General features: G+C 45.4%; 1 protein-coding gene across 1 annotated transcript in view; it reads left to right on the top strand.

Annotated features, from left to right (window-relative positions):
• Window positions 1-12,744, top strand: part of scn8aa (sodium channel, voltage gated, type VIII, alpha subunit a) — a 56,806-nt gene that overhangs the window by 25,805 nt on the left and 18,257 nt on the right. The window contains exons 12-20 of the mRNA XM_062541277.1: window positions 28-309; window positions 3,491-3,629; window positions 4,180-4,418; window positions 6,260-6,433; window positions 6,634-6,990; window positions 7,515-7,970; window positions 9,549-9,666; window positions 10,472-10,626; window positions 11,915-12,088. Coding sequence (XP_062397261.1) covers window positions 28-309; window positions 3,491-3,629; window positions 4,180-4,418; window positions 6,260-6,433; window positions 6,634-6,990; window positions 7,515-7,970; window positions 9,549-9,666; window positions 10,472-10,626; window positions 11,915-12,088 — 2,094 coding nt within the window. The remainder of the gene's footprint in view (window positions 1-27; window positions 310-3,490; window positions 3,630-4,179; window positions 4,419-6,259; window positions 6,434-6,633; window positions 6,991-7,514; window positions 7,971-9,548; window positions 9,667-10,471; window positions 10,627-11,914; window positions 12,089-12,744) is intronic.

The raw sequence follows: 12,744 nt of genomic DNA, 5'->3' as shown, positions 1-12,744 counted from the left end.
CTCTTTCTCTCCCTCTCTCCTCCACAGTCTCTGCTCAGCATCCCCGGCTCCCCGTTCCTGTCGCGCCACAACAGCAAGAGCAGCATCTTCAGCTTCAAGCGCGGCAAGGACGCCGGCTCGGAGAACGAGTTCGCCGACGACGAGCACAGCACGGTGGAGGAGTGCGAGGAGCGCCGCAACTCGCTCTTCAGCCCGTACCGCCGCAGCAGCTACAGCGGCTACAACTACGGCAAGCGCAACAGCACCGTGGACTGCAACGGCGTGGTCTCCCTGATCGGCCTCGGGCCCGGCGGACGCCTTCTGCCTGAGGTGATAATAGATAAGGCAGCTACTGACGACAGTGTAAGGAAGGAATCTCAATTACAGGATGAGTCTAGGCATGATAGCCCACCCCCCCTCCCTCTTGTACCCCCCCCTTCTTTTTCTTTACACTCTTTCTTTGACGTCGGTTGTTTTGGCTCAGGGTTCTTTCTAAATTATTCTTGTCACTGCTCTTGTTCCTCTCACTCTCTTTCTCTCGTCTGTCTGATAATCGCTTGATGTCTTCCTCTTCTCCATCACTCTTCTCCTCCGTCCTTCTGCTTCACCCTCTTCATGTTCTTTAGCGCTTGCCTTCACTGGTGCTGTATACCAACATCTACCTCTAAGACGTAGCTATCCCTTTAACATGAATCCCATTTCAGAAAAGGAGCTTTAATTCTGCAATTTATAGTAGAAAATAGAGTATTTTCAATAAAAATGGCATCAAAGAGTAAGAGTAAAATGTGGTAGAGTAAGTAATCACTTAATGATCTCATGTTGTGTGTGTGATCACAGACACATGCTTAGTCTGACATTAGCTCTTAATTTGATGTGTGATTTAAAAAACACACTCCATTGTTCACTCGTCACACATTCTATACATTCTGAAAACAGCTTCATTTGTAGCTCGGGAGACATGGACACATTCTCCTCCTATAGAGCACATTGACATAGAGATCATTCATATATAATTGACGTTTTATATATGGACATAGATGATTCTTCTCCCTTCTCCCTTCATAGGGAGACATACTGTAACGTTGCTTAGACATCCCTGTAGCGTTTCTTTTAATGCTAACAGACGTAGCAGTGGCACATGTGCAACACAAGGAGACACATGGAGGGCCATTAGTGGCCACCGTTAGCATTTCTCGGCAGCGAGAGCTGAACAAAAGGCTATTATTGGCGAGGAAACGTCTTTGTGCATTTGGGTTGGATGTGAGGCAGAACGTCTGACATTGCTGGAATTGTTCCGGAAAACAAACTCCAGCCACCCTCCTGTATCACTGTCCTTGTCTGACCCCTATTACTTCAGACACGCTGTTTGTCTCACTGGCCATTTCTCTGTCTGCGTGTGTGTGTGTGTCCGCGTTATCAGTGGGGAATACATTTCACCACACTTAAATGAGATCCATTTCTCACACCTTACCCAGAAATTTTCGGCAGAGTTCATTTGCTTGCTACCCCACACCCTGACCTGAATTTATGTTTACGGTGACTCTGCGAAATCCAATTTGCTAATATATGAACGGCTCACTGGGTTTTGCCCATCAGTCTCTCTCTCTCTCTCTCTCTCTCTCTCTGTTCCCTTATCTCATTCTATTCCCCCTCCGCCCTCAGTCTGCTCTGTGCTGTCACTCTTTCTCTCGCTCTCTCTATCTCTCATTCTCCCTACATCCATCCATCCATCCCTCCCTCCATGTTGTTCTGTTTCTCTTTTGCTCTTTCTCTTTCTACCTCCCTCTCTCCCTGACGTGACTTTGTGAAATATTGGCAGCCATGTTGTCAGGCTGTGGTGCTGTGCAGGCGGTGGGGGTAGTCTGTGGGCTTGCTCCTCTCTCCTCTCTCCTCTCTCCTCTTCTCCTCGCTTGGCTTGACCACATCTGTGGTGGGAGGAGCGGAGGGGGAGGAGTCAGAGAGAGGGACCACCCCTCTGACATCAGCAGCCCCTCACTAAATCCTGCCACTGTCAGCACGACAACCCATCCAATCAGTCCCACCAATGTCACGCCATCTGGCTCTCTACAGCTTTTTGTCTTTTGAAACCAACCAGGGCCCTTCTGCCCTTTCACCGTTCTTCTTTATCTTCCTTTCTCTGTTCTTTTTCTTTATCTCCCTTTCACTGTCCCTTTTCCCTGGTTTTTCTTTTCTTTCTCTTTCCATATTTTTTTGGCTTCTTTTCAAGCAACAAAACAACCTTGAAAAAAAACGCCAGCGACAATATTCTGTTCTCCTCTTCCCTCTGGTAGTTAGCATGGTAGTTTGACTTCCTAACTCCTCTCTCTCTCTCTCTCTCCCTCTTTCTCTCTCTCTCTCTCTCTCTCTCTCTCTCTCTCTCTCACTCTCTCTTAACCTGGAGCTTCTCTGTAGCCGTTGTAGTCTGTCTCACTCCAGCATGGAACCAAGTGAATGGGGTCTTCCTCCCTCTTGCCTTTCTGTTCTCTCTAACTCTTGTGCATGGTGCCGATGCTGATCCGATGCACGTCGACTGGTTGGACCCTCCCCCTGTGCCTGTGCTGTGTGCGCGGGGGTCGGAGGAGGTGTGGAGGCTTCAGGGCACATGTGGCACTGAGCTCAGGACAAAAAAAAAAAAAAAAAAAGAGAGAGATGTACATTTTAACATCAACAAGAAAAAACTAAACACACACATTGGTGCTGTACTGTACCAGTTACATAACCCAGCAACACGTCCCATAAACACCCTCTTCAGAATGCGTCATAAGCACTCACAATAAGTGTAGTCGGAGTTGTTATACTTCAAAAAGCACGACATATGTTCATTGTTAAAATGCTCATAACAATTTGAGGCTCTACTGTACATCATAGGAAGTAATGTTAATTGCCAATTCGTAGATCATTTGGACCATTCAGTAGCAAATATTACATTCTACCCAGAGGATTGACATGCAAATAATTAGGTACAACATTCTGAATAAGTTTAGTGTTGTACTTATGTTCATGTCGTATTATGAAAAGAGGATTTATGGGATGTTTTGCCAACAGTGTGGAAATCCCCCTGTTCATTTATTTTATCATTTCAATACCTAAAGTTCAACACCTAAATACTTAGTGTCATCCACCATCACGTATGAGTTTCTAGTTCCAGAATAAACACTGTGTGTCCTGCATTGTGACCAACACCATTACCTCAACACATATCTGCCATTACACATAACGACACACATAACGGTATATGAGTGGTACATTGATGTCCTCCACCATTATTCCAAACATCTTGTCCCAGTGCTCCTCTTTTGACTGAAGCCTGCATGTTTCTCCATGTAAATTTGCATTGGTCATGTATTAAGGATGGATTCTAACTAGCCTTACTAATGAGAAATGTGCTGCTGCTGTGCTAACCAAACCCCTCTCTCTGCTGCTCCTCTGTTGTAAGTCTCTCCTCCCACCACTAGTGGTGCTGTGACAGTTGTTAGTGGTTGTTTTTGATCTTCTCTTTTCCCTCCAACAGCCAACTACTGAGGTGGAGATTAAGAAGAAACTCTCTGGCTCTCTCATGGTTTCTGTGGACCAACTCAACACCTCATTTGGTGGGCGCAAAGAACGAGCAAACAGTGTCCTGAGTGTGGTGACAAACACACTAGTGGAGGGTACGGCCCTAGGCTTTTACTTTTGGAGAGTTCTTTTCCAAAACGCTATATCCACCATTTTAATACATTTTCACAAATCATTTTTTTTTATTTTGTTTTTCAAGTAATTTCAGTGAAACTGTATTGGATTATGTTAAGTTGATTTATCTTTACTAAATCAAAACAAAACATCTGCATCTGAAATTAAGTGAAATGCACAATTAAATAACATGACTTTTTAATATTTTCAAAAATGGATTTATAACATTTTGGAAAAGAGCTCTTCTTTTATTACTTACCCCACCATAAATACTCCATGAGGAGATTTAATCCAAGATAGTCCAAGACGGAACGGACCGTTCAACAAACACCATTTACAGTAGTTATTGTAAATCTGTCTGGAAGTCCAGTGAAAATCAGGTTCAGTTGTCAGAAGACCAGACGATTTCAGTTTTGTTTTGTACTTTCTCTCTTTCTCTCTCTTTCTTTCTTTCTTTCTTTCTTCCTTTCTGTCTTTCTTTCTCTCTTTCTCTCTTTCCCTCTTTCTCTACTATCTTATTGACCACTACAGAACTGGAGGAGTCCCAGCGGAAATGTCCCCCATGCTGGTACAAGTTCTCCAACACCTTCCTGATCTGGGAATGCTGTCCGATTTGGATTGAGATCAAGAGGATCACGCTACTGATTGTGATGGACCCGTTCGTGGACCTGGCCATCACTATCTGCATCGTGCTCAACACCCTCTTCATGGCCATGGAGCACTACCCCATGACGCCCCAGTTTGAACATGTGCTCAGTGTGGGCAATCTGGTGAGAGGCTGCGCATGTCTTGGAGTTGTCGTGATATTTTCCCCCCCTGTTCTTTTTTAGTTTTGAGTTTAACGAATGACAGCTAATGAAGATATCCAGACGTCTCTTGTCAGTTGATAAAAGAGAAAGGCCCCTTCCTCAGGAGTGTCCGCCCCCACACAGGCTTCCTCTGCCGAGAGACTGCCACCCAGCACACAGGCTTTTTTACACCGTCTCTCGAGTGACTGGAGGGACTATTTTTTCCTCTAGATCTCACTTGCATTTCTCCGTCTGTGTCTCTGTGTGCAGTGCTCACTCCCTAGCAGCTCTCCATGTTGTTCCTTTTCTCTGTCTCCTCTCCTTTCTGCTCTCATCCTCGTCTCTTTTTAACCTTGATGGGTGGCATACCTCCCTCTCTCTCTCCCTCCCTCTCTCTGGGTATAGGAGTGTGCGTGTGTGTGTGTGTGTGTGTGTGTGTGTGTGTGTGTGTGTGTGTGTGTGTGTGTGTGTGTGTGTGTGTGTGTGTGTGTGTGTGTGTGTGTGTGTGTGTGTGTGTGTGTGTGTGTGTGTGTGTGTGTGTGTGTGTGTGTGTGTGTGTGTGTGTGTGTCTGAGTGAGGTATCTAGTGGGAGGGTTGCATTAATATTTCATCTCGCCTGATTGATTAGCATCTCTAAAATGGTGCCTGAATCACAGCTACAGAGCTCAGCATGTCTGTTGCTCTGCTTCACTATAGCCCAGAATTCTGACCCATGGAATAGAACATTGTTTGGTACATGCATGTACAGTATAGGTCGGAGGCTTGATTGTTTGTGTGTGAGTATGTGTGTATGGATGTGGGTACGCTCCTGTATGTGCATGTGTGTGAGTATGTGTGTTGAAGTGTCTTGATTGATAGCCAGTAGATTGAGAATTAGTTTAATCAATGCAGCAATCTGTACAAGCAACAAATCAAACCAGTTATTACCCAGTCGACATGAATACAACGCTGGCACTAAAGTAAAAAATGAACAGGTTTGTATATTTTAGATGACCCCTTAACAAAGTACATTGTCTTGACAGTGATGTCACTTCTCAACTGTTGCATGAAAGATTGAAAAGCACAACACGACAATGCATTTCCAAATAATTATATAGAAGAAAAGGAATGTTTAAAATGACTCTTAAGTAAAAGTTTCCAGCCCCCATTTTTTAAGTCATGAAAATAAAATATTGCATATGGCAAATGGCAAGTGAGTACTTTTTAAACACACACTCGTTGCTGCTCGGTGTTCGTCTGCGCCCTGGGACTTGGCTGGGTCTAGAAAAGATGACTCATCCTGTCTGACATCACGGGCTCTGGAGGCCCCTTTGCTGTGCCGAGGCCACCGTGGGCACCTTGGCGTGGCGGGCTGCATGACTAAGCGCGTCCTTCAGCCGCCGATAGGACAGACGCACCCCTGCTGTGTGCGCTGATCACGACAGCGACCCTGAAGGCCCCCCCCCCGCATGTCAGAGAGGCAGCTTCGCAGAGCACCCTGCTCTCCGCCACAGGAGTGTTTAGCAATTTAGATCAGGAAGCGCCTCATGAGGAAAGCCGCCCTAAGAGCCGGAAGATGATAAACAGTAGCCCACGACCTACCCATGACCTCAGACTAGAAGGCTGTTTGGGGCACGGAAGTTTCTCTAATGATAATAATAATAATAAATGGTGTATAACCATGATAACTTCTCAGTCTTTCAAAAAGGGTTGTCAAGTTTTAATTTATTCAAGGACAACGTGTTGCATTGTTGTCTGTGTGTCCTCGCTTTGTTTTTCACAGACTTCTGTTTTCCCATAACAGATGTTTTGAGAGTAACCTCCTTTGTCTGTCTCTACTCCAGGTGTTTACAGGAATTTTCACTGCCGAAATGTTTGCCAAACTGGTTGCTATGGACCCATACTACTACTTCCAGGAGGGCTGGAACATCTTTGACGGCTTCATTGTGAGCTTGAGCTTAATGGAGCTCGGTCTGGCCAACGTTGAAGGGCTGTCTGTCTTGCGATCATTCCGTTTGGTAAACAATCTAGACATTTTCCCTCTTTATAACTAACTCTGATTTCTGTCTAATTCCTCTTATTTGAAGATGTTGGATACCACTGTCCCATCTGCTGATTTAATTGATTTGGTAATGACACTAATATGAATATGAATCAACTCATGTGTGATTGTGTATTTCCCTCCCCCGCCCCAAACCCCCCTGTCTGACACTTCCAGCTGAGAGTGTTCAAGCTGGCCAAGTCGTGGCCCACACTCAACATGCTGATCAAGATTATCGGGAACTCGGTGGGTGCCCTGGGAAACCTGACCCTCGTGCTGGCCATCATCGTCTTCATCTTCGCCGTGGTGGGCATGCAGCTGTTCGGCAAGAACTACAAGGACTGCGTGTGCAAGATCGCCCAGGACTGCGAGCTGCCCCGCTGGCACATGAACGACTTCTTCCACTCCTTCCTCATCGTGTTCCGGGTGCTGTGTGGCGAGTGGATTGAGACCATGTGGGACTGCATGGAGGTGGCCGGCCAGTCCATGTGCCTCATCGTCTTCATGATGGTCATGGTCATCGGCAATCTGGTGGTAAGGGCACAACACCCAAAACTAGGCCTAAACTAAGGAAGCCCACTGACAACCATTTATACTAAAACCCTACATGCTGAGATTTAAGGGCCTCCGTGATAGCATTTTGTTCATGCATAATGAGGTGGGAGATTTGGCGATATATTATTTTTAGAGCACATTTAACCACAGCTCGCACTGACCAAAGTGCTGTACATAGTGCTTAAGCTAACGAATAATAAAATAGGATAAAAATAGAATAGATAAGTAAATAAATGCATATACAGAACAGTGATTTAGGCTAAGATGACATCAACAGACAACACTTAATTACCGACATAACAGGGTAAGATAATTAAAGCACAGGGAAGGCCAATGTAAAAATGTGCGTTTTGAGCCTGGATTTGAAAGATACAGTATGTTGAAATCAGTAGTATCACAACGATATGATTTCTAATTGAATATGTAAGAGACAGGCCCAGACTGTGGAGGCATGCAGGGGCCCAGTGAGCATGTCTGACTATATGGGTGTGGCCTTCCTCCAGGTGCTGAACCTCTTCCTTGCCTTGCTGCTGAGCTCGTTCAGCGCCGACAACCTGGCAGCGACCGACGACGACGGCGAGATGAACAACCTCCAGCTGGCCGTCATCCGCATGAAGCTGGGCATCGCCTGGGCCAAGGTCAAGGCGCGGCACATCGTGGCGGTCGTCCTCAAGCGCCAGGTGGCCGACGAGGACGACGGGTACGACAAGAAGATCAGCGGCATGGTCAACCACACGGGCGTGGACATCCTCCGCGATCCGGACTACCAGAACGGCACCACCAGCGGCATCGGCAGCAGCGTGGGCAAGTACAATTTCGACGATGACCACATGTCCTTCATCAACAACCCCAACCTGACCGTGTGCGTGCCCATCGCTGTGGGAGAGTCCGACTTCGAGAACCTCAACACCGAGGACTTCAGCAGTGAGTCGGAGGCCGAGGGCAGCAAAGATGTAAGTGTGTGTGTGTGTGTGTGTGTGTGTGTGTGTGTGTGTGTGTGTGTGAGCGTGTGTGTGTATGTATGTGAGTGTGTGTGTGTGTGTGTGTGTGTGTGTGTGTGTGTGTGTGTGTGTGTGTGTGTGTGTGTGTGTGTGTGTGTGTGAGCGTGTGTGTGTGTGAGCGTGTGTGTTGGGGGAGGGAGGGGGGTGGTGTGCATCTCTATTGCCCCGTGTTGGGAACGCTGATGCAGAGTGATAGGGAATGTAGAGTCAGTTGAGCGTGAATGGCCAGTAGCACAAGCACAGGCTGACTGGATGCTTCACTTCTGTGCCACAGTAAACAGGAGAGGGAGGGCACAGCATCAGTCAGCAAGGCTTCGCATGAGTGCTGTTCAGAGTTAGCAGCACTGTAAATGTTGAACAGCTTTCGTGACTCATGTGTCGCCTTATTGTGTGTGTGTGTGTTTTCCCTAGCTACAGGATTTTCTTTTTGATCTAATTTAAAAGTACAATGTGTTAAGTTTTTACCTTAATAATAATCTCTATGAAGCCAATTTTATGGTAATTCACTTGTAATAAGGGAATCGTTCACCTAGCATAGCCATAGAGTATAGTGGTAATGGGTTGCTACCAAGATGTAATGCAACTTGCCGACCCTAAGACTAAGAGTATAGTGCCATGAACATGACGTTGTCAGTAGATATACTGTAACTCTTTGGAGATAGTCCATAGTTTTGGACCTTTGCCTCCACAACAATAGCATTGCCAGACATTAGAAGTAGGCCATGTACAACGGCAAGGTAAAATATGAATACATCACGACTCTACATGGAGTCACCAAAAATACCTGAAACTGCATAGCATACCTTAAGTGAAGGTAGTCCTGTAGCTCCTTAAGAGAGACTCATGGACCGTAGCCTTGACCATGAATCAGATGTTTCCCTGATTATCTGCAGACATACTGTAGCTAATCACATGTCCCGCGGATGGTCAGGTAGAGGCCGAGGTGCTGGTGAGGGCCAGTCTGAGTGCAGGGAGGACCCTGTGTGCTGCTACTCAGCCATCCATCACCTATGGATTACCATAGACCTGCTGTGCGGGAGACGGCCGGGAGCGGCCCAGACAGATCATCAGTCAAGTGTAATTACAGCAAGGTCACTGCCGTCCTCCAGTGATATTATTTATGAACTTATTACACTCGCCAAAGCAGATGGCTCGCCAACCCTTCGCCGAGGATGGCGGCGTAATCGATACAGTTACATAATCTGTTATGATCGAAGTTCTTTAAGACATTTGAAGACATCTCTTTCGAAACGGTTCCGTTTTGTCATTTAGGGAGTACATCTAGGGGTTTGTCCGACTAGAAATGTGAGTGTTGTTGAACTAGTTATGTTAGCATCCTGATTGATGACTTCTTTGCATTGAATGCCAACTCCAATTAGTTGAGGTGAAAAATGAAGTGGGATGTCCGTGCTCTGTAATCTCTGCTAAATGACTCTTTTAAAGCAGCTCCATTGAGCCCCTGTTCTGCTGAGCGCTTCTTCCAGCGTACTTTAGGGCCTGCGCCTGTAATGCTTCGGTCTGTCTGTGCCTGCACAGCTGGACGACACCAGCTCGTCAGAGGGCAGCACCATCGACATTAAGCCAGATGTGGAGGAGGCGGTGGTGGCGGAGGTCGTGGAGGAGTACGTGGAGCCGGACGCCTGCTGGACAGAAGGTACAGACGTCCAGTGCCTGCACCGCAAAAAAATTGCTTGTCTAATAAAAATCTAACCAAGTGTTTTAATCTTATATCAAGACAAATAAACTAGTTGGTATTGTTTTCAGTACAAAGACACTTACTGTACCTAGCGCTTTCTTTTCAAATCATTTGACTTAATTCAAGAAAAGTTTGTCAATTCTTCCTGCATCGGCTGTGTTGTAATGGCTTATACCACTGCTTGGTCAAATTTCCTATTGTGATGCGCTATTTGGAACGTGCATTATTTTTCGATATACCGCACGGCTATGAAGTAGTTCCCTTCTTTTGGTCTTATTACACTTGAATATTAATTCGCCAATGTGAATGTAACAGTAAAAACAGCAACGTTGTATCTAAGACAGCGGCAATATAAACGAAAATGATAGTAGCAGTGGTATAAGCGGGATAATCAACTCCGTGCCCTGTGCGTTTCTAGGAAAATAATGCACTTATCGAAGTGTTAAGTCCCCTCCGCCTGCGGCGTCGGGTCCTTATTACCACTTCGAACGTGCATTATTTTCCTATAAAGGCACGGCGCGTCGTTGATTATCCCTTACATCTTCTGTTGTATCCTGTTTTGCTCCTTACATGTTCATTCCACCACTGAAAGTCATATTTGCCCAATAGTAACAATTTTAACACACACATAAACCAGGTCAAGAACCTTCCATGCGTAGAGTGGATTGCTGTAATCTTTTGGAACTGTTTGAATCACTGAACTCTTCAATTATTGATGACAGGCTGAGGTTTTGGGACTAAAAAAATTTGTTGTCTTTTGTAGGTTGCATTGCCCGTTACCATTGCTGTGATGTGCCCATCACTGAGGGCTGGGGCAAGTACTGGTGGTACCTGAGGAAGACCTGCTATCTCATTGTGGAGCACAACTGGTTTGAGACCCTCATCATCTTCATGATCTTGCTTAGCAGTGGAGCACTGGTGAGTTAGCTTTCATGAATACATACAGTACACCTAGCCACTGATCACAGAGTGATGGTGCAGTTTTAAAAATATAACTCTGACTATAATTCTAAAAATATAATCCAATAACTTCTGTTAAAGGGGTTTACAAGAGCCCTGTGGCCTTCATAAAGTCTTGTGTCCTCAGAAACACTGCTTTAAATCAATACACACATATAGCCTCTCAGATCCTCTCTCTCTCTCTCTCTTTCTCTCTTTCTCTCTCTCTCTCTCACTCGGTTAACTCTCTGATGTATTGGGTGGCACGGTGTGCTGTCCCGGCCAAATGGTTTCCTCCATGCCGTCTGATTTAGTCATTATCAGTCTGTCCACATTAAACTGGAGTATGCGTCAGCCCACTGCTGAATGGGTCATTTCAAGTGTGTGTGTGTGTGTGTGTGTGTGTGTGTGTGTGTGTGTGTGTGTGTGTGTGTGTGTGTGTGTGTGTGTGTGTGTGTGTGTGTGTGTGTGTGTGTGTGTGTGTGTGTGTGTGTGTGTGTGTGTCTGTCTGTCTGTCTGTCTGTCTGTCTGTGTGTGTGTGTTTGTCTGTGTCTGTGTCTGTGTCTGTGTGTGTGTGTGTGTGTGTGTGTGTGTGTGTGTGTGTGTGTGTGTGTGTGTGTGTGTGTGTGTGTGTGTCTGTCTGTCTGTCTGTCTGTCACACACACACACACACACACACACATACACACACACACACACACACACACACACACACACACACACACCCAGACATGCAGGGTAGAGGCTAAATGGGAGAGGGGGGTTTTGGAGGACGGGCCGTCTGATTGGCTGAGAGAGCGGTGCAGTCATCTTCCTCATTATGGATGGCTGAGAGTGTGAGCCTGAACAGCAGCTCTGGGTGACGTGATTAATGGGCTGTACCATTTATCAAACGGGATAGAGGGGTAGTCTATTTCTGGTGCAGCAAAGAGGGAGCCTGGAGTACATGATATCTAAAAGATCAAAGATGTGATGACACAACGCTTATTAAACACATGAACTGAAAATGTATATCTTTTTATCTTGCCATCTGTCTGTTATCTACTTGTCTTCATCTATACTCATCTGAGGAGAAGGATTTATTAGCCTTATTTAATGTAGGTTTGATATAGTTAGATAGTAATAAGATAGTCATCCCCTCTGTATTCTCCACCATGTGTTACAGTATGTTATTAGTTTATTCATTAGAGGGTGCGTCCATTACTTCAGAATTTGAAGATGCTTCCACTTGCAGTGTGTGACGAGTCGACTTGTTTTTGTTCCTCAGGCCTTCGAGGATGTGTACATCGAGCAGAGGAAGACCATCCGTGTCATCCTAGAGTACGCCGACAAAGTGTTCACCTACATCTTCATCCTGGAGATGCTGCTCAAGTGGGTGGCTTATGGGTTTGTCAAGTATTTCACCAACGCTTGGTGCTGGCTGGACTTCTTCATCGTAGATGTAAGTCAACCTGTCCATTTCCTCGCTGTCTATATAGACCTATGATTTGGACAGCAGCAGTTTAACAGTAGTTTGGAAAAGAAACCCTCCTGTACACCTTGTTGATGATTTGGGCTCATTGTAAACAGTACAGTTTACTGTATGTTAGCCCAGGTACTAGGCATCTGTCTTAGCTGTGGAATGCAGGCACCACAAGTGTGCTTTGGAACACCATTGTACTGTAGTTATTGTCCAAGACATATTTTCATTGCAGTTTTTGATTTTAAAAAAAAAGAAAGAAAAAAAGGGTTAAATTTATATTCTACTTATTTTAACATTTTAGACAGATACATTTTTGCCTGAAAATGATTGATGGCTTTAAATGTTTCTGAATGCTTTTTTAGAAATAGAACACATCAAATAGAGCCTCTCAGATGTCAGTTTAAGTGGTAAAGCACGTATAGAGCATACTTCCACTCAAATTCTTTCTGGCCATGGTTTGTGTAACAGTAGTCTGTGAGTGGTTCCAGGCATAATTTCTTTTATGCTCCTCAACAAGGTGTGACAGTTTTGGGTTAGTTTTAGAGTGACAGTTTAGAATGTTGCAATAGTGTCAAGGTTTGCATGGGTGAGAGATGTCAATTTTTAAAAAAGCCTAAGCCATATAGTCTGCTGCA

The sequence above is a fragment of the Sardina pilchardus genome, chromosome 7 (genome assembly GCF_963854185.1).
Source record: "Sardina pilchardus chromosome 7, fSarPil1.1, whole genome shotgun sequence".
In the NCBI taxonomy this organism is placed as follows: domain Eukaryota; kingdom Metazoa; phylum Chordata; class Actinopteri; order Clupeiformes; family Clupeidae; genus Sardina; species Sardina pilchardus.
The sequence above is the reverse complement of the archived record's forward strand: the minus strand, read 5'-3'. Positions and strand labels throughout refer to the sequence as shown.